Consider the following 13589-nt stretch of genomic DNA (forward strand, 5'->3'; position numbering starts at 1 on the left):
GAGTGCCCAGAGAAAACCCACACAGGCACAGGGAGAACATGCAAACTCCACACAGGAGGGCCGGGGATTGAACCCGGATCCTCAGAACCGTGAGCCTGACGCTCTAACCAGTCGCCCACCGTGCCGCAACACTGAATTCATGGATTATTATTTTATTATTATTGTTTTTTGTTTGTTTGTTTTAGGACATCCCAGTTCACAGAATTACAATCAACATAAACTCAACTGGCAGACAAAATGACTTCAAGTGCAAAATGCAAGTCTCAATCCCCAGTACATCCAGGGCTTGTTTTCAAAAACTGTGGACATCATATGGCGCCCCTGAAATTCCAGTAGTCCTTTTCAGTGGATATAAAAATCTACACACCCCTGTTCAAATAACAGGTTTTATGATGTAATAGAGAACAATATAAAACATTTCAAAACCTTTTCTACCATAAATGTGACCTACAACCTGTACCACGCATTTGGAAAAAAAATATATATATATTTTAGAGAGGGGAGGTAAAATAAGCCACTGAGATAATATGGTTGCACAAGTGTGCACACCCTCTTGTAACTGGGAATGTGGCTGTGTTCAGAAATAAATCACATTCAAACTCATGTTTAAGTAGAGTCAGCACACACCTGCCACTATTTAAATTTCCTCTGCTTAACCCCAAATAAAGTTCAGATGTACTAGACTCTTCCTGATATTCTTATAGTCACATCTAACAGCACACGCCATGATCCACGGAGAGCTTCCACAGCATCGGAGGGATGTCCTTGTTCGAAGCTATCACTCAGGCAAAGGGTACAAATAAATTTACAAGGCATTAACTTGAACACAGTAAAGACAGTCATCAATAAATTGAGAAAATACAGTATGGCACAACAGTGACATTACCAATAACTGGAGATTCCTCTAAAATTGAGGAAAAGATGAGGAAACTGGTAAGGGAGGCTGCCAAGAGGCAGAGCAACATTGAGTGAGCTGCAGGAATTTCTAGCAAGTACTGTCTGTTTAGTACATGTGCCAAAGGTCTCCCCCCTTCTTCGTATGTATGGGCTATGGGGTACAGTTGCAAATAACCTTGTTTACCAAAGAAAACATCCGAGGCTGGCTGTAGTGTATTTTGCAAAACCACTTGAGAGTGTGTTATGCTCCAATGAAACCAAGGTTATTGTTTTTTTGGCCATCATTCCAAAAGGTATATTTGGCACAAACACAATGAAGCTCATCGCCAAAATAATACCATACCTTCAGTGAAGCATTGTGGTGGCGGCATCTGGCTTTGCGGCTGTTTTTCGTAGGGGGAAAAAGATGAAACTATGGCCTTCGTCAAGGTGGATGGAATTAGGAAAAGTTCAAAATATTAGTCAATGTTAGCACAAAACTTTCAGGCTTCTGCTAGAAAGCAAAAGAAAAAAAGTGTCAGTAAAAAGCCTATTAGAACATCTGAACTTTATTTGGGTTTAATCAGAGGCACTTTAAACGGTGTCAGATGTGTGCTGTGTGCCAAAGATTTCAAATTGGATTGAGATCAGGACCCGATGCAGGCCATCACCCCCCCCCCTTTCAACCTTTCCTGTATATTCTCCTTACTGGGCTTCTGTTGTCTGAGGCATTCATTGTGTAGTTCATCCCTGGGGGCCATCTCCTTGATATATTCTTGGGCACCTGTTGTTTCCTCCTGGATAGTGCCTGTGACGTTCACTAGTCGTTCTTTAGTCAGTAGGTGTGAATCATGTCGGACCCTGGTGCTGTCCATCTTATCTTAGACATGCTTGCTTGGCTATCTGCCACTGTTAGGGACTACTGGTTCTTTTTCTGGGAGGTTGCTGTGCTTTGCTTGTAAGTCTAAGGCTGTAAGTCTTTGCATGGCAATCTCATGTGCCTCGGCTGTGGACATCTTGTTGCATTTCTTGGGCAGTTCTTAAAGTTTCACGCCTTTGCTCTGTTGGGAAACTAACCTCTCTGGGTTGCCTTTATTTTTGCCTTGATCTTTATTTTCCATGGAGGTTGCCCTTGCTCCTTCCATTTGTTTATCTTGTAACCAAGCATCTCTAGGATAACCAATACCTACCCAACCACCCATCCATCCATCTTCTACAGCTTGTCCGAGGTCGGGTCGCGGGGGAAGTAGCTTTAGCAGGGATGCCCAGACTTCCCTCTCCCCAGCCACTGCATCCAGCTCTTCTGGGGGGATCCTAAGGCGTTCCCAGGCCAGCCGAAAGATGTAGTCTCTCCAGCGTGTCCTGGGTCTTCTCCCGGTGGTACGTGCCCTGAACACCTCACCAGGGAGGCATCCGGGAGGCATCCGAATCAGATGCCCCAACCACCTCATCTGACTCCGCTCGATGTGGAGGAGCAGCGAGCAACGAATACCACTGCATATATCTCGATGATGTTCTTGTTAGGCATGCTTAGCAGTGCTGTGTTGATGTCGTCCAGTACGGATTCTGATAGTACTTCTTTATCTACCCGACAATGACCTTGTGTCCTGGCTCCCCTTTGCATACTATCTTTGTGCCCATCTCCAACTGTGGTAGCAATTTCCTCTTGCTGATATTTAAACACTGAGCACATAGTTGTTTCTTACTCAATATGGGGTTCCAAAGACTCCATTCCTCACATTCTGTATTCATGTATCCCCTTTCACAGGGGTTACTACAAAAGTGACATTCTGTCAGGTTTAAGACACCTAAACACAAAATCAAGAGACACAGAGGTAGTTCAGTTTTCAGACTTGCAAGGAGAAAACGGCCAAGAGTGTACTTAGTTACAGTCTCCAACCATTTTCTGAGTTCACTCTGCCGGATTCTCTCTTTTTATTACTTTAGGGCAGTTCCCTTGTTACACATGAGTTACAACGTCAAAAAGATGGGGGCATACATGCTTGTTGCAACTCATGTGATCAGCACATAACACTCTTTGTTGTGGTTGAGACAGTAGAAGAATTTTATACTTCTTATCAAGACACAGGAAGACTCCAGCTCAAATTTGTCCTTGCACCTGCAAGCACATGACTCATCCTGTGGGAGAAAGCTTGCACGCAGTGATAAAACATTTCTCTAACTAGAAGTAAGCAGAAAAGCACAACACATAACTTATTTACATTTTTCCATCACATTCCATCAGTACTTTCTCACCAGAGTGTCCTGGTTCCCCAACACTTGATGTGGACCTTGTTGACCTGGGCAACGTCTGAGCTGGTATGACTATCATTGTGTGTAAGGGTCTTACATAAGGACACCTGGATGTTACAGTTTTGCCCTGACCGGGAACCACGGTACCCAGTATCCAAAGTTAGCAGTGTCACCTATATTATATATATAAATTTTCTGTACCGCTTATCCTCACAAGGGTCGCGGGAATGCTGGGCCTATTCCAGCTATCTTCGGGCGAGAGGAACTGGTCACCAGCCAATCACAGGGCACATATAAACAAACAACCAGTCGGAGTCACATTCGCACCTACAGGGCAATTTAGAGTCTTCAATCCACCTACCATGCATGTTTTTTGAAATGTGGGAGGACACCGGAGTACCCGGAGAAAACCCACAGGCACGGGGAGAACATGCAAACTCCACACAAACAAGGCCGAGATTTGAACCCTGGTCCTCAGAACTGTAAGGAAGATGTGCTAACCAGTCGGTCGTTCTTCCCTATCACGCCATTCCAGGTCTCACTGTCATCGTCCACGTGACCGTTGAAGTAACCCAGCAGAACAAGGAAGTCCCCCACCCGAAGGCAGAGGGAGGCTGTAGGTCTTGTCTCCTATATATCCACTTTCTTTACCGCTTATCCTCACTCGGGTCACGGGATGCTGGGGCCTATCCCAGCTATCTTCAGGCGCGAGGCGGGGTACACCTTGAACCGGTCGCCAGCCAATCGCAGGGCACATAGAAACAAACAACCAGTTGCACTCACATTCACACCTATGCGCAATTTAGAGTCCTCAATCAACCTACCACGCATGTTTTTGGGATGTGGGAGGAAACCAGAGTGCCCGGAGAAAACCCACCCAGGCACGGGGAGAACATGCAAACTCCACACAATCGGTCCCCAGAAGTGTGAGCGAGATGTGCTAACCAGTCGGCCATCGTGCCCACACACACACACACACACACACACACACACACACACACACACACACACGGTAAGGAAAGTGTTCAGACTCCCTTAAAGTTTTCACTTTGTTATATTGCAGCCATTTGCGAAAAAAAAGTAATTGTTTTCCTCTATATACACACAGCACCACATATTACAGAAAAAAAACAGAATTGTTGAATTTTTTGCAGATTTATTAAAAAGGAAAAACTGAAATATCACACACCCATAAGTATTCAGACCCTTTGTTCAGTAATTTGTAGAAGCATCCTTTTGAGCTAATACAGCCATGGGTGTTTTTGGGAATGATGCAACAAGTTTTTCACACCTGGATTTGGGGATCCTCTCCAGTTCTGTCAGGTTGGATGGTGAACATTGGTGGACAGCCATTTTCAGGTCTCTCCAGAGATGCTCATTCGGGTTTAAATCAGGGGACTGGCTGGGCCATTCAAGAACAGTCACAAGAGTTGTTGTCAAGCCACTCCATTATTTTAGCTGTGTGCTTAGGGTCATTGTCTTGTTGGAAGGTGAAGCTTCGGCCAAGTCTGAGGTCCTGAGCACTCTGGAGAAGGTTTTCGTCCAGGATATCCCTGTACTTGGCTGCATTCATCTTTCCTTCGATTGCAACCAGTCGTCCTGTCCCTGCAGCGGAAAAACACCCCCACAGCATGATGCTGCCACCACCATGTTTCACTGTTGGGACTGTATTGGACAGGTGATGAGCAAAAAGTTATATATTGGTCTCATCAGACCAGAGAATCACATTTTTCACCATCTTGGAGTCCTTCAGGTGTTTTTTTTTTTTTTTAAAGCAAACTCCATGCGGCCTTTCATGTGTCTTGCACTGAGGAGAGGCTTCTATCAGACCACTCTGCCATAAAGCCCCGACTGGTTGAGGGCTGCAGTGATGGTTGACTTTCTAGAACTTTCTCCCATTTCCCGACTGCATCGCTGCAGCTCACCCACAATGATCTTTGGGTTCTTCTTTACCCTCTCTCACCAAGGCTCTTCTTCCCCAATTGCTCAGTTTGGCCGGATGGCCAGCTCTTGGAAGTGTTCTTGTTGTCCCAAGCGTCTTCCATTTAAGGATTACGGAGGCCACTGTGCTCTTGGGAACCTTAAGTGCAGCATAAATTTTTTTTTGTAACCTTTGCCAGACCTGTGGCTTGCCACAATTCTGTCTCTGAGCTCTTTATGCAAGTTCCTTTGACCTCATGATTCTCATTTGCTCTGACATGCAAAGTGAGCGGTAAGGTCTTATATATACAGGTGTGTGGCTTTCCTAATCAAGTCCAACCAGTATAATCAAACACAGCTGGACTCCAATGAAGGAGTAGAACCATCTCAAGGATGATCAGAAACAATGGACAGCACCCGAGTTAAATATATGTCACAGCAAAGGATCTGAATACTTACGGCTGTGTGATATTTCAGTTTTTCTTATTTAATAAATCTGCAAACATTTCAACAATTCCGTTTTTTCCTGTTAATATGGGGTGCTGTGTTTACATTAATGAGAAGGGAGCTGGGGGTGGGGGACTTAAATGGTTTTAGGAAATGGCTGCAATGTAACACAGAGTGAAAAATTGAAGGGGTTCTGAATACTTTCCTTACCCACAGTGTGTGTGTCCCAAAAAAAAAAAACATCCCTAAGTCCGTCCTGCGTCGCTTCACTGTAAATATCTTCGCTCCTCGATGGATGGAAGGAGCTAGCAGCAGCGAGGACCTAGGAAGTTCCAAATATAGAAATGAGATGCACACGTCTAAGCCATATATATGAAGAGATAGATACGATGCACGTTTTTGGGGCTGCGTGCCTACGGTGACGCTAAACTATGAGGGTCAAGATAACCTTAAGAGAAAAGATGCCGGTAGGTAAAAATATTTTTCGGCCTTTTCTTTTCTTTGTCGCTGACAAAAAAAGTGAACCTCATGAAAATCGGTTGAGAAATGAACAAGTTACGACTTAATTTCAACGTACATGCATTGCCTTTGATGGGAACCTCGACCTCCCCAACATGACCGCCACGTAGACACGTCGGTATGCCGGGAAGCTACAACGCATCGGTGTATCTAGTCTGGTTGTCTATGTTCGAACCCCTCTCTGATGTAGTGACGTTTGGTTAGAAAGAAAGCCAAACGTCAGAAACGGCCGTGGTAACATTTGACACGGTTACTGGTTTCGTCAAATGAATGGCCAAATACACGTGGTGGCTTGAGTACAACGTACATATTGTTGGGAAGGTTTATTGCCGGTGACTTTTAAAGTTTCGTACCTATAATGAACTATGACACACATATACAGACTAAAAACAGTACAGGGTTCCCTAAATGTTCAGGTAAGTTTAAAATTTGGTGTTATTTACATTATGTGTGCGTGTGTAAAGCTCAAAGCTTAGATTGATGAGTGTGTATATTGTTTATAGTGCTTTCACCAATCTACTGACAATTTGCTAGCCCACAAAAAGTAAGGTTAGGCCTTCAATTTTCTGGGCATATACTCTGGAACAATGGAAAAAGACCAAGTCGTCTTCAAGTGGTAAAACCGCAGAGGAAAGGCTTTATGTTGAGGCTCTGTGCCGTTTCATTTAACACCGCTAAGTCTACAGTTTAAAGAAGTTCTCTTCTGACAAAATGTGTTTATTTGGCACAGCAAACAATAAATATCTTGATTGTGGTGGCACCATGATCATCTGTGCTGGCTTTTAGCTTGATTATTGTATATAACAGTTTTTACAAATAACAATTTGTCTTTTGTTTCTTCAGGAGGTTTTGATCTGTGCTTTAAGTTGAATCATTTCACTAGAAAGGCATATGATAGAGCTTGCTGACCTGCATGAGTTTAGCATCCCCTCCAGTCTAGTCCAAAATGTCCACTAACTCTGAGTCTATAAAAGTTGTGGTGCGTTGTCGTCCTATGAATGACAAAGAAAGGGCAGCCACATTTGAGAGTGTGGTCTCAGTTGATGTAAAATTACGACAAATTATTGTCAGGAACCAGAGAGAATCGTTGGGCTGCAAATCCTCAAAAGTGTTTACTTTTGATTCAGTCTACGACTGGAAGTCAACGCAAAAAGAGCTATATGCTGAAAGCTTTAGGCCCCTTGTGGATTCCGTTCTACAAGGATTTAATGGAACCATTTTTGCATATGGACAAACAGGCACAGGAAAAACATACACCATGGAGGGCACAAGAAATGATCTAGACAGGAGAGGAGTTATCCCTAACTCTTTTGACCACATTTTCACTCATATTTCAAGATCTCAAAATCAGCAGTACCTGGTGCGAGCAGTCATATCTAGAGATTTATCAAGAAGAGATCAGAGATTTACTCTGCAAGGACCAATCACGCCATCTTGAGCTGAGAGAAAGACCGGATACTGGCGTCTATGTTAAAAATCTGTCATCGTTTGTCACCAAGAGTAAAGAGGAGATTGAAAATGTCATGAATGTGGGCAATCAGAATCGCTCAGTGGGCTCCACGAACATGAATGAACACAGCTCCCGTTCTCATGCCATCTTTGTAATCACTGTAGAATGCAGTGAACTGGGAGTGGATGGAGAGAACCATATCCGAGTTGGCAAACTCAATCTGGTGGATCTAGCTGGTAGTGAAAGGCAGACCAAGACGGGGGCTCACGGGGAGAGGCTGAAAGAAGCTACTAAAATCAACCTGTCACTTTCTGCTTTGGGGAATGTCATATCCGCTTTAGTGGATGGCAGGAGTAGCCACATACCGTACAGAGATTCTAAACTGACCCGCCTTTTACAGGACTCTCTTGGGGGCAATGCCCGCACAGTCATGGTCGCCAACATTGGCCCAGCATCTTACAATGTGGAAGAGACTTTAACAACACTACACTACTCCAACAGAGCGAAGAACATTAAGAATACACCATGCATCAACGAGGACCCCAAAGATGCCCAGCTCAGGAAGTTTCAGGAGGAGATTGCGAGACTGAAAGCACAGCTGGAGAAGCGTACAGGAAAGAAAAACAGGAGGCAAAATAGGAAGGCTTGCGATTGTAGCAACGGTGATTATCAGGAAGAAGAGCATGAGGGTGATGATGAGGACAACAAAGAGGATTATTGGAGGGAGCAGCAAGAGATGCTAGAGAGAGAGAGGAAAGCTATCATGGAAGATCACAGCCTGGTTGCTGAGGAGAAAGTTCAACTCCTGAAGGAGAAGGAGAAGAAAATGACTGACCTGAAAAGGGAGGAGAAGGAGGGAGAGCTGCTGGCAACAAAAATTAAGGTCAAGTAGGCCCCTACTATTATGTCATCTCTTTCTGTTGTCTGTGTCATTCATACTGTATTGTTATGGTAATCAAATTTGGTATTGAATGCATGATATAACATTAATTTGCATGTATTAAAGTCACAAAATAAACAGCTTATTGAACACGCTCCAACTGTCATGTAAGTAAAATACCTATAATTATTTTTGTGCCTGCAGACAATGGAGAGCAAACTCCTAGTTGGGGGGAAGAACATTGTGGATCATACAAACGAGCAGGAGAGGATGCTGGAGCTGAAAAGACAAGAAATTGCTGAACAGGTACTAATGAGTACAGTATTTGGATGACTGCAAGTAAAAGGCCCCCAAGCTCCTCTAGTGTTTGTTGCTATGCTGCGTCATCGCTGTCTAGATGATTTGATTGACATGCAGTGGAGCATCCTCTGTTATCAGCAGATTACTAGTGCTCACATCTCATTCAGGGTCCCCTGGGGGACTGGCACTAGGCATGATGGGGCAGCATGCATCATGCACTCGTTTGTGGGGGGGAGAACACTCAGCCATGCTTTTCCCCCGCAGATTTTTAATGCACCACATACATTGGCGCATCCTTTGGGGAACTGGTTGGCCTGGGTGGGAGTGACTGTTACGGGTCATTATTGGCCTGTGATGGTCTCGCCTCACCCCCACTAGTCTCTCAAATTTTAATGCACTACACACAATCACGGTACAGGGATAATTGTTGCCATGTTGGGGACCTGGTAACCATAGTCATAGGGTGGGTGGTGGGTTTTCACATTTCACTTGCCTTGACTCCTGGGGCACAAACAACAGTCAGAACCCCGAAGGCGGAGGGAGGGTACCCTCTCGTCCACCGGGGTGAGCCCAATGTACACGCGCCGAGCCGGGAGGCAATAAGTATACCCACACCTGGTCGGCGCCGCGTCACCGTGGGCAACTCCAGAGTGGAATAGAGTCCAACCCCTCTCGAGAGGACTGGTACCAGAGCCCAAGCTGTGTGTGGAGGTGAGCCCGACTATAGCTAGTCGGAACTTCTCGAGCTTGCACACAAGCTCGGGCTTGTTCCCTCCCAGAGAGGTGACGTTCCACGTCCCTAGAGACAGCTTCTGTAGCCGGGGATCGGATCGCCAAGGTCCCAGCCTTCGGTCTGCGCCCAGCTCACAATGCACCCGACCTCTATGGCCCCTCCCACAGGTGGTGGACCCATGGGAAGGGGGACCCACGTTACCCTTTCGGGGTGTGCCCGGCCAGGCCCCATGGGTACAGGCCCGGCCACTAGGGTCTCGCCTTCGAGCCTCACCTCTAGGCCTGGCTCCAGAGGGGGGCCCCGGTGACCCGCGTCCGGGCACGGGAAAACGCGATCCAATAATTTTCCTCTTTGGGGTCTTTGGACCCACATCCTGTCTTGCCCTTTTCGATTCTCTCTCATCTTGTTCGCTTGGTTAGTTATTGCATGTCTTCACTGGGTCTCCCCCGTTCCACAAATAAGAACACGGTTGGACTGTTGTAATGTTACGTGTGCTCAAATATCTAGACAGTCTCACTATTGTCCTGCTGTGGTTCTCACGCCTATTCCCTTGTCCACTCTGTCCCTCTGTCTGTCCCCTAAAACCGTTTACTGTCCGGCTGCATTTTAAATAAAACATCAGAATAATTACAACATTTAAAAATATGCAGAGGGAGTATTTCAAACGCCCCTGTTGCCCAGCAAAACTGTTCCAGCACAAAGGCATACAGATCCATCAATCTGCAAAGCCATGCAGCTGAACAGGACAGTTAAAACAAAAAAAATAAAAAAAGCTGAATATTAGTCCATTGCATGCATACTGTTGCAATATACTTGTACAATACACTTGCTAAAACACTTAAAGCAATGTATCTGGTTTGTCCAATATTCTTGGGATGTCCATATAAAAAAACGAAACAAAACTCACTAAGATATTTTCATCATAGTAAGACATGTAGTTCAGTCTGAGGTAATGAAACCATCCATTTGTTTTTCCAGAAATCGAGAGAGCAAGAGATGCGTCAGCAGATGGAGTGTCGAGATGAGGAGACTTTGGAGCTAAGAGAGACCTACAGTTCTCTACAACAAGAAGTTGACATTAAAACCAAGAAAGTGAAAAAGGTAAACTTGAATGAACATGAAGTTGCTGCTAAGTTTCAACTCCAGCATTGCTTCTCTGTGTTAGAATGATACCAGGCTGGGATTTAAAATGACTTGTTTGGAAATATGTGAAATTTCTAATCCTGCTTTCCTCTTTGCCCTTCAGTTGTTTGCCAAACTGGAGGCTGTGAAGGCAGAAATACATGACATCCAGGAGGCACACATCAGTAAACGCCAGCAGCTAGAACAGAACCAGAACAAGCTCACATGGGAGCTTAAACTCAAGTATGGACCTATTGACTTATACTTTGTCCCTCATACTTGGAACCAAACTGTTTCTAATGTCAAGTTGTTTCATGGCCGTATCACCCTGAAAACAGGTTACTGTGATCAGCTTAATTATCTTCTTTTCTCAACCGATCAGTCTTATGGATTGTAAGTATAGGGCCCGCATATTACACCCGTGACCAGTGTTGTACCCCACCGAGTTCAATGAACGAAAGTTCATATTTTGTGCAAAAGTGAATTGAACTTAGTTCATTTCTGCATCATGAACGTAACTGAGAATGCGCTCATTCTGGCGTCAAAAAACGTTTTTCGAACAACAGGTCATTTTCATTCGAATGCCTGGTTTTGTTAGGGACTTCCAGGACAAAGCCTAAACACACTATATATGAGCCTTCATATGTCGACAGATAAACGCTGTATTTATCAACTGATTCAGTGAGGCCACGGTCGCCATTCATGGCAGGCACGTCGCAGCTGCGTGAGAATACGAGGTGCGTTCAGGGACACTGGTTAAATGGGAGTGAATGTGTTCTTTGGCGGTTCTTTTGTAATAGAGTACATAATTGTAAAATTGATTGCTAGGGAAATTATTATTTGTATTAGAATGATTTAGTTAAACTTCTTTATGATCACAGTCATGTGGAATTTATTTTGTTTTGTAATGTAAGAACAGATAAAATATTTTGTTAATCAGAATCAGAATCAGAATCATCTTTATTTGCCAAGTATGTCCAAAACACACAAGGAATTTGTCTCCGGTAGTTGGAGCCGCTCTAGTACAACAGACAGTCAATTTACAGAACACTTTGGGGACATCAAGACATTGACAAAAAACAATTGTGCAAAAAGATGCAGAGTCCTCTAGCACTTAGAGCAGTTCAAACGACTAATATTGCTTGCTTCATTGGTCCACTTTTTGACTGTTTTCACTGTAGGCTTCGCACATTTAAGTTCTTGCTTGTACGTCGGTATTAAGTGAATTAAGCAGTGATCAGACGAGCCCAGGGCTGCACGAGGTATAGCACGGTATGCGTTTTTTACCGTAGTGTAGCAGTGGTCTAAAGTATTATTTTCCCTGGTAGGACAATCGATGTGCTGCTTGTATTTAGGGAGTTCGTGGTTGAGTTTAGCTTTGTTAAAGTCCCCGAGAATAATGAGGGGTGTGTCAGGGTGTTTTTTTTCAATTTCGTTGACTTGTTCGGCGAGCGTTAGCAATGCGGCGTTAGTGTTAGCTTGCGGTGTAATATAGACTCCAGCCAGTATAAACGATGCAAACTCACGTGGCGAGTAAAATGGTTTACAGTTCAAAAACAGGGACTCCAAATGCGGGCTGCAGTGTGTGCTGAGCACCGTGACGTCCGTACACCATTTTTCGTTTATATGGAGGCATATCCCGCCGCCCTTCGTTTTCCCCGATGATTCCATGTCGCGGTCCGCTCGATGAATGTTGAAGCCGGGAAGCATGAGGTTTCTTGGGGACTGGATTGATGGTGGAGCGTTTGAAACAGGATGGAACTTCGCACATTTCCAAAGATCTGTTAAAGATCTGAGTGAAGACTGGAGCGAGCTGGTCCGCGCAGACTTTGAGGCAGGATGGGGACACATGGTCGGGGCCTGTCGCTTTGTTAATCTTCTGTTGTTTGAAGATGCGTCTCACATCCTGTTCATGGATGGTTAACACAGAAGTCAGAGGTGTGGTTGTGGTCGCGGGTGCGGCCGGGTGGGTGTGTGGAGTGCGGTGCAATGACCATTGTGCAAAGGGCGGTGAGACTTCAAGGAGTGTATGCGGTTTAAAGTGACGAGTAGTGCGATCATCTGGGACAATGTTGGTTGTGCAAATGTTACAGATACTCCTCAATCAGTGTGCAAATTGAGCAGATGCTACTCTGGCATGAGTGGCCAGTATATGCAAATAGTGCAGCATGGCGAAACAACTACAGTGAGTGCACGAGTAATACATAATTGGCCCCACAGAAATGTGACAACGAACTCAAGTCAAAAAATTGCCAGCTTGTTGTAATGGAATTATAGGTTAGGTGTTTAAGAAGTTGATCGCAAGAGGGAAGAAGCTGTTGGAATGTCTACTAGTTCTAGTTTGCGTTGATCGGTAGCTGCCTACCTGAGGGAAGGAGCTGGAAGAGCCGGTGACCGGGGTGCAGACGGTCCGAGAGGATTTTGCACGCCCTTGTCTTAGTTCTGGCAGCGTGCAAGTCCTCAATGGTGGGTAGGGGGGTACCGACAATCCTTTCAGCAGTTTTGATTGTCCGTTGCAGTCAGAGTTTGTCCTTTTTTGTAGCGGCACCAAACCAGACTCTGATGGAAGAACACAGGACTGATTCGATGACCGCTGTGTAGAACTGTCTCAGCAGCTCCGATGGCAGGCCGTGCTTTCTCAGAAGCCGCAGGAAGTACATCCTCTGCTGGGCCTTTTTGAGGACGGAGTTGATGTTGTTCGCCCACTTCAGGTCCTGAGAGATTGTAATTCCCAGGAATTTGAAGGTCTCGACGGTTGACACAAGGCAGCTGGACAACGTGAGGGGGAGCTGTGGCGAAGGATGCCTCCTGAAGTCCACGATCATCTCTACCGTCTTGAGCGTGTTCAGCTCCAGGTTGTGTCGGCCGCACCACAGCTCCAGCCGCTCCGCTTCCTGTCGATATGCGGACTCGTCACCGTCCTTGATGAGGCCGATGACAGTGGTGTCATCTGCAAACTTCAGGAGCTTGACAGTCGGGTTCGCTGAGGTGCAGTCGTTCGTGTAGAGAGAGAAGAGCAGCGGAGAGAGGACACAACCTTGGGGCGCCCCAGTGCTGATGCTGCGTGTGGATGAGGTGGCCTCCCCCAG

At 45.4% G+C, this 13589-nt stretch overlaps 1 protein-coding gene across 1 annotated transcript in view; it reads left to right on the forward strand.

The window, feature by feature from the left end:
* The first annotated feature begins 6886 nt into the window (after positions 1 to 6886).
* The window catches only part of LOC133408904 (kinesin-like protein KIF3B), a 48263-nt gene continuing 41560 nt past the window's right edge, over positions 6887 to 13589 (forward strand). The window contains 5 exon segments of the mRNA XM_061688271.1: positions 6887 to 7384; positions 7386 to 8348; positions 8550 to 8651; positions 10357 to 10479; positions 10625 to 10743. Of these exon segments, the coding sequence (XP_061544255.1) occupies positions 6962 to 7384; positions 7386 to 8348; positions 8550 to 8651; positions 10357 to 10479; positions 10625 to 10743 (1730 nt within the window). The 5' untranslated portion in view covers positions 6887 to 6961.

Source organism: Phycodurus eques, chromosome 1, assembly GCF_024500275.1.
Source record: "Phycodurus eques isolate BA_2022a chromosome 1, UOR_Pequ_1.1, whole genome shotgun sequence".
NCBI lineage: Eukaryota > Metazoa > Chordata > Actinopteri > Syngnathiformes > Syngnathidae > Phycodurus > Phycodurus eques.